We start from the raw sequence: 12,409 nt of genomic DNA, 5'->3' as shown, positions 1-12,409 counted from the left end.
TGGAGATGAATCATTAGTGAAAATTATTTCATAAAATTTTGGAAAACAAAAGACATGAAGGCATGGTGACAGAAGGAGTAGAGTAGAGGAAGCCACAGGCTATAGTCTCACAGAGGGGACCTGGATAAAGAGGAGCTAATCTGCCCTGACTAAAGCAAGAGGAGGCTCAAGATTCACAAATGTAATAAGAAAAAAAAAAAAAAGATTCACAAATGCTTGGTAAAGCAGAAGCAGGCGTTAAGAAACAAAGACTGAAAATTGGGAGACTCATTCCAAGTCCACAAATGGTCGGCAACCCCTTATACCTCCACTGCACTTCCTCACAGAGTGACTGTATAAGTGAGAGAAGATGTAGCTGTTGAATAGCCCAGAGGAATGATCTCCTCCGAATCCTTCCTAATATTTGCATCTTTCACAGTATGTAAACAGATACAGAGTACATCTTGTGGTGTTAAAATTTTATGGGGGGGAAGTGCAGGGACAAAGATTAGGGAAAAAATGTCTAAATATGCTCCTTCAGAGAGTGATAATGAAAAAAGATTTAAAATAAAGTGAAGGTCTTCAGCTGAAAGCCTGATTATGCACAGAACTCCCAACCTGCAGTTTGGTGTCTCATTCTCAACTAAGGGTGGACAACAAAAAACACTGATATTTAGAGAAAGCCTCCAAGGAAAGAGAAAGAGGCAGAAACAGAAAGAACACACACATACATAAACAAAATGACTCCAGAGGAAATAGAAATAATGCATGAAACAGAAGAGAATTTTTAAATAAAATTCTAACGTACATTCTTAAAAAATATGATAGAGAATCTATTTTTCAAAGAAAAAGATTCCTGAAAACTTCTTGCACAGAAGATTTGCCGAAATGTAAAAAATCATAGAAGGGACAGAAAAACAAGAAAGAAAAGAATACATTCACAAAAAAAAAGGAGACAATGAAAGAAAAGAAACCTAGAAGAACAATCCAGGAGTGCCGATCTCTAACAAAAAAGATCCCAGAAAGAAAACAGAATAGTCAAAGAAAGTAGAAAATTTACCAGATGTGAAGGACAAGATAGTGCTATTACTATACTGAGAGTATAAAAGACTAAGGGGTAGGTGTAAACTCACCTATCATGGCAGAAAATAAATATGATCTAAAATTGATAAATCAAGAAATAGCATTGAGTAAACTATTTAACAACATGGAGGTAAATAACAGAAAACATACGAGTTAAAAGAATGTTTTTGGGAAGAATGGGGGGTGGATGGGGTAGGATAGAGTTCATTTATTTTTCGTTAATAGACCTTCCAGATTTTTTTTGTTTCCTAACCATGTGCATGTAGTTTCTGATAAAAAAAAAAAAAAACCCACTGTATAAATAAATGAATAAGCTGATCACTTAGAGTTCTTCATACTCATGAAGAACTTCATAGTTCTTCATACTCTTCAGCATATTCCAGTCTACTACAAATCCAGGCATCAGGGGACAGAGCCAGATCACAGACACTGCTGCCAGTGCTCCCCTGAGGGCCTTTCTTGACTGCTTTAGTGTTAAGGGATATGTGTTACAACCTCGGGGTGCTATCAAGTGCAAAGAAATCAGCCTATTAAACAATAGTGCTTCTCACTATATACAACTCTATGTTGTCACTAACAACCTAGCAGTAATGATTTCTTCTACAGAAGAATAATTATGTCCTATCATTCTTAAGTGGTAAGAAAAGCAAGTATTGTCAGTAATCTGTCCCCTTATTTTTCCCAGTTTGTGTCCAGAGAATGAAAGACTCCTTTGGTTGGGAGGGAACTGTGGACATGATATAATCTTCTTTGATATGCATGAAGTTTAAGTAAAAAATCATCTTTGCCAGGCAGCAATGCTAAGTAAACATGCTTCCTGCTTCTCTAGATTTCAGGATTTCTGGATATATGTGAATCACTTCCTTCCTCTTCTCACCTACCCAAAATGCATTTATCATCTGGTCTCAAATAATCAAATACTTTGAAAATTATGTAATTGATAATTTTCAATAATCACTTAATTTAAAAAGTAGAGTCATTTCTCAGTATCCTCCAGTGATTGGTTCCAGAACCCCCGTGGGTACCAAAGTCCGTGGATGCTCAAGTCCCTTGTACAAAGTGACATAGTATTTGCATATAACCTGTGCACACCTTCCTGCATACTTTAAACCATTTCTAGATTAGTTATAATACCTAATACAATGTAAATGCTACATATATAGTTGTTATACTGTACTGGTTTTTAAATTTTTATTATTTTTAATTGTTGTAGTGCTGTTTTTTGTTTTTTTTCTTTTTCAAATATTTTCGATCTGAGGTTAGTTGAATCTGCAGGTGTGGAACCCACACACACAGAGGGCCGACTGCATGGTCTGTTCTCATTATTGAGAGCAGTTATGCTCTAGGAAGTCCACCAAGCAGTGAACTAGTGGACACCGCACCACTGCTCCTTGGGACATACAGGGCCAGTCAGGCTCCTGTGAGCCTCTGGTCGCAACATTTTCATCAATCCATCAATACACAACCTTGTTTTTGTGTGGGTGTCTGTTTAGGCACACCTTATTTAATACATGTGGCTGATGTACTGACAGGGAACTCAGGGCCAACGGCACTACAAATCATGCCTGAATGACGCTTACCTAACACATGTATTTTTTTCTGTGAGGCACATCACAGTCTTCTTGCAGTGAATATTAGACAACATTTCAGCACTATGCTTGGGAGCCATTTTTAACAGCAAAATCACTTACAAAAAGGACAATAATGCAAAAAACTTGGCACTTAATAAATGTCAAAAAGGACTTTTGTTTACAGCATAAAGGTGAAACGAGAGGGCAGAGCATCAACTTGTTTGACCTAATTTGGGAACACGTGAGTCAGGTGACTCAAAGTTTTCACTGCTCTGTACGTTTGCTCAAATTACCGCAAAAGCACTGCAAGTATATTTTGGGGTTACAAATAAATCTTTGCAAAAGGTGAACGACAGCATACTGAATGATTATAGCTAATGGAAAAATGAATGACAGCAATGTAATAAGGGATGTGGGAAAGGAACTGGGAATATTTTTTTATAAGGTACTTGTATTGCCTATGAAGCAGTACAGGGTTATTTAAAAGTAGAATTAGATTATGTCTATCGCCAAATCACCCTGAACATGTCTGATCTTCTATGAGAGTAGACTCAGATTAATTATAAATATATATTGAAAACTCTAGGGCAAACATGAAAAAAACAGTGTTTTAAAGAAATATAATTGACATGTTGAAGGAAGAGAGCAAAATGGAAGCATATAAAATGCTTAAGACCCAAGAAGGAAGAAAAATAGAGAAAAAACAAAAATACAGAAAACAAGTGAAACAAACAGGCAACAGTTACAAATATGGTAGATACTAATCCAACTATTAATATATCAATCACTTTAAATGTGAGTGGTCTAAATACATTAATTAAAAGGTAGAGACCCAACTTTGTGTTGTCTAACAAGAAACTTTAAATATAAAGACACAGATAGATTAAAAGTAAAAGCATGAAAAAGATATGCCATATTAACACTATCAAAAGAAAGCTAGAGTACTTATATTAATTTAATTTCACTCAAAGCACAGGTCAGAACACCAGAAATTATCAGAGATGAACAGGGGTACTACATAACGATAAGGGGCCAATTTTCCAAGAAGACATAATAATTTTTAATGTGTATGCACTTAACAAAAGAGCATCAAACTATGTGATGTAAAAAACTGATAGAGCTGCAAGAAGAAATAAACAAATCCATTATTATAGTCGGAAATTTAGGCCAGGCACTGTGGCTTACATCTGTAATCCTAGCACTCTGGGAGGCCGAGATGGAAGGATTGCTTCAGCTCAGGAGTTTGAGATGAGCCTGAACAAGAGTGAAACCATCTCTACTAAAAATAGAAAAATTAGCCAGGCATTATGGCATGCACCTGTAGTCCCAGCTACTCGGGAGCTGAGGCAGGAGGATCACTTGAGCCCAGGAGTTTGAGGTTGCAGTGAGCTACGATGATGCCACTGCCCTCTACCCAGGGCAACAGAGCAAGACTCTGGCCCCTAAAAAAAAGAAAGAAAAAAGAAAAAAAAGAAATTTAAATATCCCCTATTAGTAAATGACATATCCGGCAGGCAGAAAATTAGTAAGGATATGGTTGAGCTGAACGAGTATCATCAATCAACTGGATCTAATTGACATTTGCACAAGTTTATCTAAAACATCAGAAAACACATTTCTTCTCAAGCTAACAGGGAACATTCACCAAAATACACCACATTCTGGGCCATAAAACACACCTGAGCAAATTTAAAATAATAGAAATCATACAGTGTGTGTTCTCAGACAACAGTGGATCTAGAAATCAGTAAGAAAAAGATAACTAGAAAATTCCAAAATACTTGGACAGTAAACACCACACTTCTAAATAACACAAGGGTCAAAGACGACATCTCGAGAGAAATTAAAAATATTTTTGAACTAAATGTAAATCTAACTTACCAATATTTGTGAATGTGGGAAAAGCAATGCTTACAGGACTATTTATAGCATTGAAAACACACATAAGAAAAGAAGAAAGTTCTAAAAATCAATAATCTCAGCTTCAATCTTAGGAAACTCAACAAAGAACAACATAAAACTAAAGTAAGCAAGAGGTAAGAAATAATAAAAACCAGAGCAGAAATCATTGAAATTGAAAATGAATAAAGGAAATCAACGAAACCAAAAGTTGGTTCTTTGAAAAAGACCAACAAAAAAGATAAACCTTTAGCCAGGAAACCAAGAAAAAAAAAAATAAAAGGCACAAATTACCAAATCAGAAACAAAAGAGAGGTCATCACTACTGATCCTATGAGCAATAAAAGGATAATTAAGGAATAATATAAACAACACTATGCCCAAAAACTACCACAACTCACAAAGAAGAAACGGATAATCTGAATAGCCCTATATAATCAATTAAAAGAAACATTAAATCAAAATGGCATGGACGATACACAGATTTGGCAAAACTTGAAGGTATGATGTGAATGACTGAAGTTGGGGAAGCACTGCTGTGGGCTGTAGGTGCCACAGACAACTGCGATGCCACTAATGTCAGGCATCCTGCCAAGTACCTTACATACATCATCTCATTCGATCCTCACAACAGTCTATTAGATTATTAATAAATTGAATTTACATATTTTAAACTAGAGAACTAGGGGTCAAAAATGCTAATGCACTCACCCAGGGTCAGCAGAAGTAGTAAATGGCAGAGCCAGGGTCAGAATATAGGTCTGTTAGATTCTAAAGTCTTAGTTCTCACCTGTTGTGCCATACTCTCAGTCTACAGAATAAAAGACTCAGAGGATGAAGCAGAACTAAACAAAATCTCTTCAAGGGATTTATAGTCGTTTACTGTGATTCCCAACATAAGATCATCTGCAGTATGTTTGCTTGCTGTACAGTTAGAGGACAGTTATAGTAGTTGTTGGGTCTTCAAGCACAAGCTGTGCTGAGTTGGAAAACACTGGCAGAAGAAAGACTATTCGCTGTGCCATCTCTAGGGAAAAGGATCCATCAACAGAGCCATGTGGAACGTCAAGTTCACATTTCTTATATCCACATATCCTTACATTTCATGTACCCAAGAACACCTGACTACTACCATTGGTTAAGTGACACTTAACCAGTTCATACACATGGGAGAGCCTGAGAGAGAACAAGGCACACCTCTGCTGGAACAAGGATATCTTCTGGTCATGTCTTCTTGCCAAATGGTCCAGTGCTGAAAACCCTACCACTGATGGCTCCCAAATGTGCCTGAATCCCAAAGTATATTTGAGATTTGATAACAGGAGACAATGGTCTACTGAATTACACCTTCCTTTGACTAGAGAACAAAGAAATTTAAAGAAATAAATTTCATTAGAGCAAGTTAAAGGAAAAAATTCAATTTTCCTGTGTGCACTGTGAAATAACTCTGTATTACAGAAAGCTGAGGAATGTATGTACCTGAATTCATTTAGGGCATCAACTATTCGATTATATGCCAAACTCCTCTGACTGGCATCAGCTGATCTTCGGCTCATTTTCATAGCCTTGAAAACAATTATTAAACAGTTAATTCTCATAATAATCATGAGCAAAACATGAAAAAAAAAGAAAGAAAAAAGATAGTCACATATTTACATAACACTCCACCAACATATTTATCTAGAAAGAAATAAAGAAGGCACACACATTTATAGTTACTTTCTCTTCTGCACATGCGGTCATTAACAACTGAACAAAATTCAAACTTTTCAACTGTTAAATCTCTTACTGTAACTGTCAAACCACAGAATGTCAACACACAAAAAAACTGATGTTGACAGTTTCTGGGTTACGAAAAACTTTTTTTTCTCCCCACACATAATGATAACTCAATAATAGCTCATAGTTTTACTCTTACATTTCACAGATAATGCTTTGGTTAACTTTTCTTAAAATCTAAACATTCTACAGAAAGATATCTCAAGTTATGAGTAATATTTGCTTTCTTAAAAATATATTTAGCTGAGGTTGAAAAGCTTTGATCTAGGTAGACAAAAAAGGGATCAGGAGTAGGATATGTAGGTCAAAAAGAACTTGATCTGTAATCTTTTAGATGTTTTCAAAGAGAATTCTGTATTCTTTATGTAATTACAAAGTGATTAAACATTTTTCAAAAAACATGTATGTAAGAGGTCAGACTACTTCAGGCCAGAAATCATGTTCCTGGACATCCAAAAGCTTCATAATGTGAAAGTAAAATTTACTTTATGTTTTTTCAAACTGTTAAGAGACTCACAATTTATAAAAAAGTGAATATTCTTTTGCTAAAATTGAGTAGTGTTCTTCCTTAATTTTATCAGCAATAGTACATTATAGATCTCAAAAGATAGCAGACTTTAAAATAACTGCCGAGGAGCTCAGAAACAAAATGCATACCTTTTATTAAAAAAAAAGTACATAGTCTGAAAACCGGCTCTAGAAGATAACTTCTTTGGATGGTCCAGTATTTAAAATATTTTATCATTAATTAACTACTATAGAACTTTCAAAATTAAGTCCAACTCAATTACATAAAACCATTCGATTAGTTTTATCTTTCAGCTTTAATAAAAAATGGGATACTAAACTTGGAACAAATATCCGGACAACTGTAAGCACTAACAACGTACACCTTAGGTTACAGAATGGTCAAAGCGTTAAAACACAAAAACACTTAAAAAGTAACCTTTAATGAGTTCCATAATGCCTATTTCAAGTTTTATCTAAAGCTTGAAATACTTTTTCAAGGACTTAATACTTTTTCAAATACTTAACTCAAAATGTCAGTTCAGCCACAGCTAAATACTGTGTGTGATGACTTTTGGCAACAATAGACTACAAAATGGGACCATGGTCAACTGAAGAAAATGTAACTAATTTAAGAAAACATAAATGAAAATGGCCTTTACTCATTTGTTCAGTAAAAAAGAATAGCTACTCTGTTTTCTTGACAGATTCAATGTGAGGAACTAACACCTGTGTCTCCTCTTAGAGGCAGATGGATCCTCAGTCACTACTGAGTTACTCGGATGCATCCTCTGATTTCTAAACCATTCCAATTTGTCTACCCACTTCTAGCCTCTTATTCTAATCTCTTTTAACATACTGGCAAATTAACCTTCCTAGAGCATAAACTGAAAACAACCTTAAAAATAAAGTCAAAACTCCCTAGCAAGCATTCTAGATTCTTCATCAGTGGGTCCCCATTAACTCTGTCAGTTGTACCACTCACTACTTCTCTTCATCTCCTTTCCCTCCACGTATTGTCACAGGGATTAAGAACTTTGGATATAGCCACTGATTTCATTAATTCAATTTCTGGGCATCTCCTCTGAAAAACAATCTGTACAGTTCACCATGATGTTAACTATAGGGTAGCAATAACTGCGAAAAAGTGGAAATGTCTAATAAGCAAATTGTTACTTAAACTGAAGAAATCCACTAAAATATATTTAAGAACCATTTATAATAACATGAGAAATGTGTTACAGTGATGAGTTTTTAACACATTAACTGCCACATGAGTTGTATTTAACTCGCGCTAGTTTTGAGCTCAGGGCCTCAAGAAGCATATGTAACTCACATGTCTCTTCACCTTGGGAGCTGTGAGAACTATTTTTCAAGTTGCATATAACTCATGCACAGAAAACAATAAAAATAACAAATTTTTCATTAAATTAGAAAGGATCATTTTGTTTTCGAAGTTTTTATTCTATTTTCATAATAAAACACCGTGGCCCCAAAGAAAAAAATTTTTTTTCTAGTGTGGCAGCCAGCGTGTTAAAATGGGTACATAATTCTGAAAATATGGACACAGTACAGTACCTACCAAGTAAAAGTACAATATGCAAAGAAAAGGCCTAAATAAATAACACTTTGAGCATGAAAGTGAGTTGCCTTTGGGTGGCAAGAACATCAATTTTCTTGCTATTCTGCTCTATCCAATTTTCAGAGCTTTATGTTTAAGAAAATCTTATATATCTTTCAAGATGCAGTCCAAATGAAACTTCTTCCCAATAAGAAGTCATTTTTCTTTCCTCTGAACTACTAAAAAACTTTGCTCATGCTTTTTTAGCTATCCTTAGGTTTTATCACATAGTTCGCAATTTTCTTACTTTATGTATTGGTATTATACACACTATTAGCAGCATTTCACAATCAATTACTCCCTCCTTGAAACGCTTTATTCACTTGGCTCCCCTGCAAAAGTACTCTTGTTTGGCTGTTCCTCCTAATTGAATGGCCAGTCTTTTTCCATCTCCTCTACTGGTTCCTTCTTACCTTCTCAAACTCTAAATATTAAAATGCTCCACATCTAAGGCCTAGAATTTCCTCTTCTCTCCTCCCTATTTCAGTCAGTCTCATGGCTTTAAATACCATCTATACACTGATGACCTCTCCCCTAAACTCCACCCTTGGATGTTCAGGAGGCAAATAAAAAAAAAAACTCATCTTTCCCCATCAAACCTGTTCCATCCGCAGTTTTTCCCACTTCTATACTGGCAACTCCATCCTAACTACTTGGTTGAAAAATCTTAGAGTCAACCTTGATTGTTCTTTCTCTCACACCCTAATTCAGTCCATCAGCTAATCACATTGGCTCTATTTCAAAATATACTCAGAATCCAACCACTTCTCACCAATTCCATCACTAAACTGGTTGAATATTCCCCATCTCTCACCTGGATTATTGCAACATCCGCCTACCTGGCACCACCACACCCACATTCGCTCCTAGAAATCTATTCTCTACCATCGGTAAGAGTGATCCTTATAAATAGTGTCGCTTCCCCACTCAAAACCCTCCAATGGTTTCTTGTATTTCTTAAGGGTAAATGCCAATGCTCAAACGGCAGTATCCTACAAAGCCCTGTGTGGGCTGCTCTCGCTCGCCCTAGCCACTTTGGCCTCCTTAATGTTGCTGAAGCATCAAGCTCACTCCTATCACAGTGCCTTTGCCCGTCTGGAGCAACTCCCAGATAGTTGCAGCTCACTTCCCGGTATCTCCGGACCATGTTATTATCAGGGGCCTTCCTGACTAGCCCATAAAAATAAGTATTCCTTCCTTTCAGCATTCTTTATATATCTTTCCCTATTTTATTTTTTTCCACAGCACTTATTATCATCTAAAATAGTGTACACTCATTTGTTTGTTTGCTGTCCCATGAGGCCAGGAGTGTTTTTTCCACAAACTTCCTTCAGTTGGTAGAATGGTGTCCACCACATTTTAGGCCCTGAAATATTCATTTACAGAATGAATGGATGAATGACTTTAGATCTTTTATTGGTCAGTAAACTTCTTAAAAGGTGCTAAATCTATTGGTTATCTCCCAGAGCACTTTATAGGGTACCCACATAGTGTCTTATTAATTTTTCTGCCAAATGAACAAACATAATGTCTAATCGGGAGAATAACATTTTAAAAAAGATGTGAATATATAACTATGCTTACCTGTTCTATTGCACTCTTTAATTTGTTCATGTGGCTTTCAAAGAGAGGAAAATGTGAAAAAAAGAATTCATTAAATTTGTTATTTTCATCTTCATCTTTGGATAACGAAAAGATTACCCCAATTGCAATCTTCTTTTTCCTCACAATTCCTGGGTTAGGGCCACAGCTTTCATCTGACAGATTAAAGCTTTCTTCTATAGACCTTAAAAATAAATGTTTTTTTTTAATTTAAAAAAAATAAAAATAATTAATTCACAATTCAATCTTCTTGCTAATTAAATGCAGGCAAGTCAAGGGACTTCTGCTTTTTTATCACACAAATCTAAGTTTTCATATCAATTGTATATCTCTTTGAGAAACCTACTGGCTGTTCTTTCATGCTCACATTTTCATAAGAAGTTTTACTAGAGAGTCAGACTGGGAACATTTCTGTCCATTTAGAAGTCACTGAAGCAGCAGATAATCCCAATTCGTAATCAACCTAAACATGTCTGAATTTTAAGGTTTAGAGATGAGTCTGGTACAATTTTTTCAATATTCTAGGATTTACTTGTCTCTCCTTTTGATTCCAGGTGTAAAGTCAAAGATGAGGGAATAAAGGGAATGAATAAAGGAGAAAATAAGAAGTTTCATTACCTATAGTTATGCTTAATGTAGAGTTTAAAAAGATCTTTCAAGAATGGAGTAACTTGCCAAAATAGAAACATGAAAGGCTGATATATCAAAACATGTAGCACGTAGATCAAAGACTTAAGCGTAAAACTCTTAGAATGAAACACAGGGTAAAGGCTTCATGATATTGAATTTGGTAATGGTTTCTTGGATATAACACAAAAAGCACAGTCAACTCATGAAATGGGAGGTAATATTTGCAAATCATGTATCTCATAAAGGATTAATAACCAAAATATATAAAGAACTCCCATAATTCACCAACAAAGCAAATAAACCCAATTAAAAAATGGGCAAAGGACATGAATAGACATTTCTCCAAAGAAGATATATAAATGCCCAATAAATACATGAAAAGATGCTCAACACTCCTATTTACTAGGGAAACGTAAATCAAAACTAGAATGAGAAACCACTTCATATCAAGATGGCCATTATTAAAAAAAACTGTTGGCAAGAATGTAGAGAAGTTGGAAGCCTTATGCATTGCTGGTGGGAACGTAAAATGGTACAGCCACGGTGAACAGCATGGCAACTCCTCACAGAATTAAAAATTGCCATGAGATCCAGCAATTCCACTTCTGAGTACATACACCAAAGAAGTAAAAGCAGATATCCGCACACATATCTGCACACCCATGTTCACAACAGCATCATTCACAACAGCCAAAAGCTAACACAACCTAAATGTCCACTGACAGATGAATGGATAAACAAATGTGGTCGTATATAAAATGGAATGTTATTCAGCCATAAAAAGGAATGAATTTCTGACACACACAGGTAAACCCTGAAAACATTTTGCTAAGTAAAATAAGGCAGACGTGAAAGGACAAATACTGCTATGATGCCACTCATGTAAGATACCTGGAGTAGTCAGACTCACAGAGACAGAAAACAGAATGGCAGCTTCCAGGGGCAGGGGAGTGAGGAACGGGGAGTTACTGTTTAATGGGTACAGAGTTTCAGCTTGGGAAGATAAAAAAGTTCTGCAGCTGTATGATGAAGGCTGCACAACAATGTGAAGGTACTTAATGTCACTGAACTGTACACTTAAAAAAAAGTACACTTAAATGGTAAATTATATACAACTTGGCACAATGAAAGAAATGGTAATACCTTTTAAAAGTTTTCAGTTCCAGACTTAAAATACACAAAATGCAAGTCCAGGATCTAAAAACCCACATAAAATTGTGTTTAAGGAACTAACCAATCTTGTTCTAAGTTTAAAGTTCTAACTTACCATCTAGGAAATACCCCATTCTCCAAACTTGTTGTTTGGCTGCGTCGCCAACGTCGCTGGTAGCTGCTGGCACAACTTCGGGTGAGTGAGGAGTTCGGGGAAGGAAATGGAGTGATAAGCAAGCTGCTGAGGGACGCTGTTAAGTCAAAGGAACAACAAGTATAATGTGTAAGTCAACAATCTCTAAGCATAAGAACAAATTTCTTTTTAACAAATTTAAGAGTAGGTGGACTTAAATTTTTCATTTTGCTTCATGAGCCTTTAAAATTTCTATTTAACACATTAACTGCCATGTGAGTTGTATTTAACTCATGCTAGTTTTGAGCCTGGGGCCTCGTGAAACATATGTAATTCACACATCTCTTCACCTTGGAGCCGTGAGAACTATTTTTCAAGTTGCATATAACTCACATGAAGAAAACAATAAAAAATAAAAAATTTTTCATTAAATTAGAAAGGATTGTTTTGTTT

At 35.6% G+C, this 12,409-nt stretch overlaps 1 protein-coding gene across 2 annotated transcripts in view; it reads right to left on the bottom strand.

The window, feature by feature from the left end:
• FNIP1 (folliculin interacting protein 1) overlaps nucleotides 1-12,409 on the bottom strand; it is a 109,215-nt gene that overhangs the window by 23,692 nt on the left and 73,114 nt on the right. For both annotated transcript variants that reach the window (XM_012657633.1, XM_012657632.1), the window contains 3 exons: nucleotides 11,939-12,074; nucleotides 10,024-10,225; nucleotides 6,012-6,097 (listed from right to left, as the gene is read on the bottom strand). In XM_012657633.1, the coding sequence (XP_012513087.1) occupies nucleotides 6,012-6,097; nucleotides 10,024-10,225; nucleotides 11,939-12,074 (424 nt within the window). The remainder of the gene's footprint in view (nucleotides 1-6,011; nucleotides 6,098-10,023; nucleotides 10,226-11,938; nucleotides 12,075-12,409) is intronic.

The sequence above is a fragment of the Propithecus coquereli genome, unplaced genomic scaffold (assembly GCF_000956105.1).
Source record: "Propithecus coquereli isolate 6110/MARCELLA unplaced genomic scaffold, Pcoq_1.0 Scaffold553, whole genome shotgun sequence".
Taxonomy (NCBI): Eukaryota; Metazoa; Chordata; class Mammalia; order Primates; family Indriidae; genus Propithecus; species Propithecus coquereli.
Note: the sequence above shows the minus strand (reverse complement) of the source record. Positions and strands in the feature narration are given on the sequence as shown.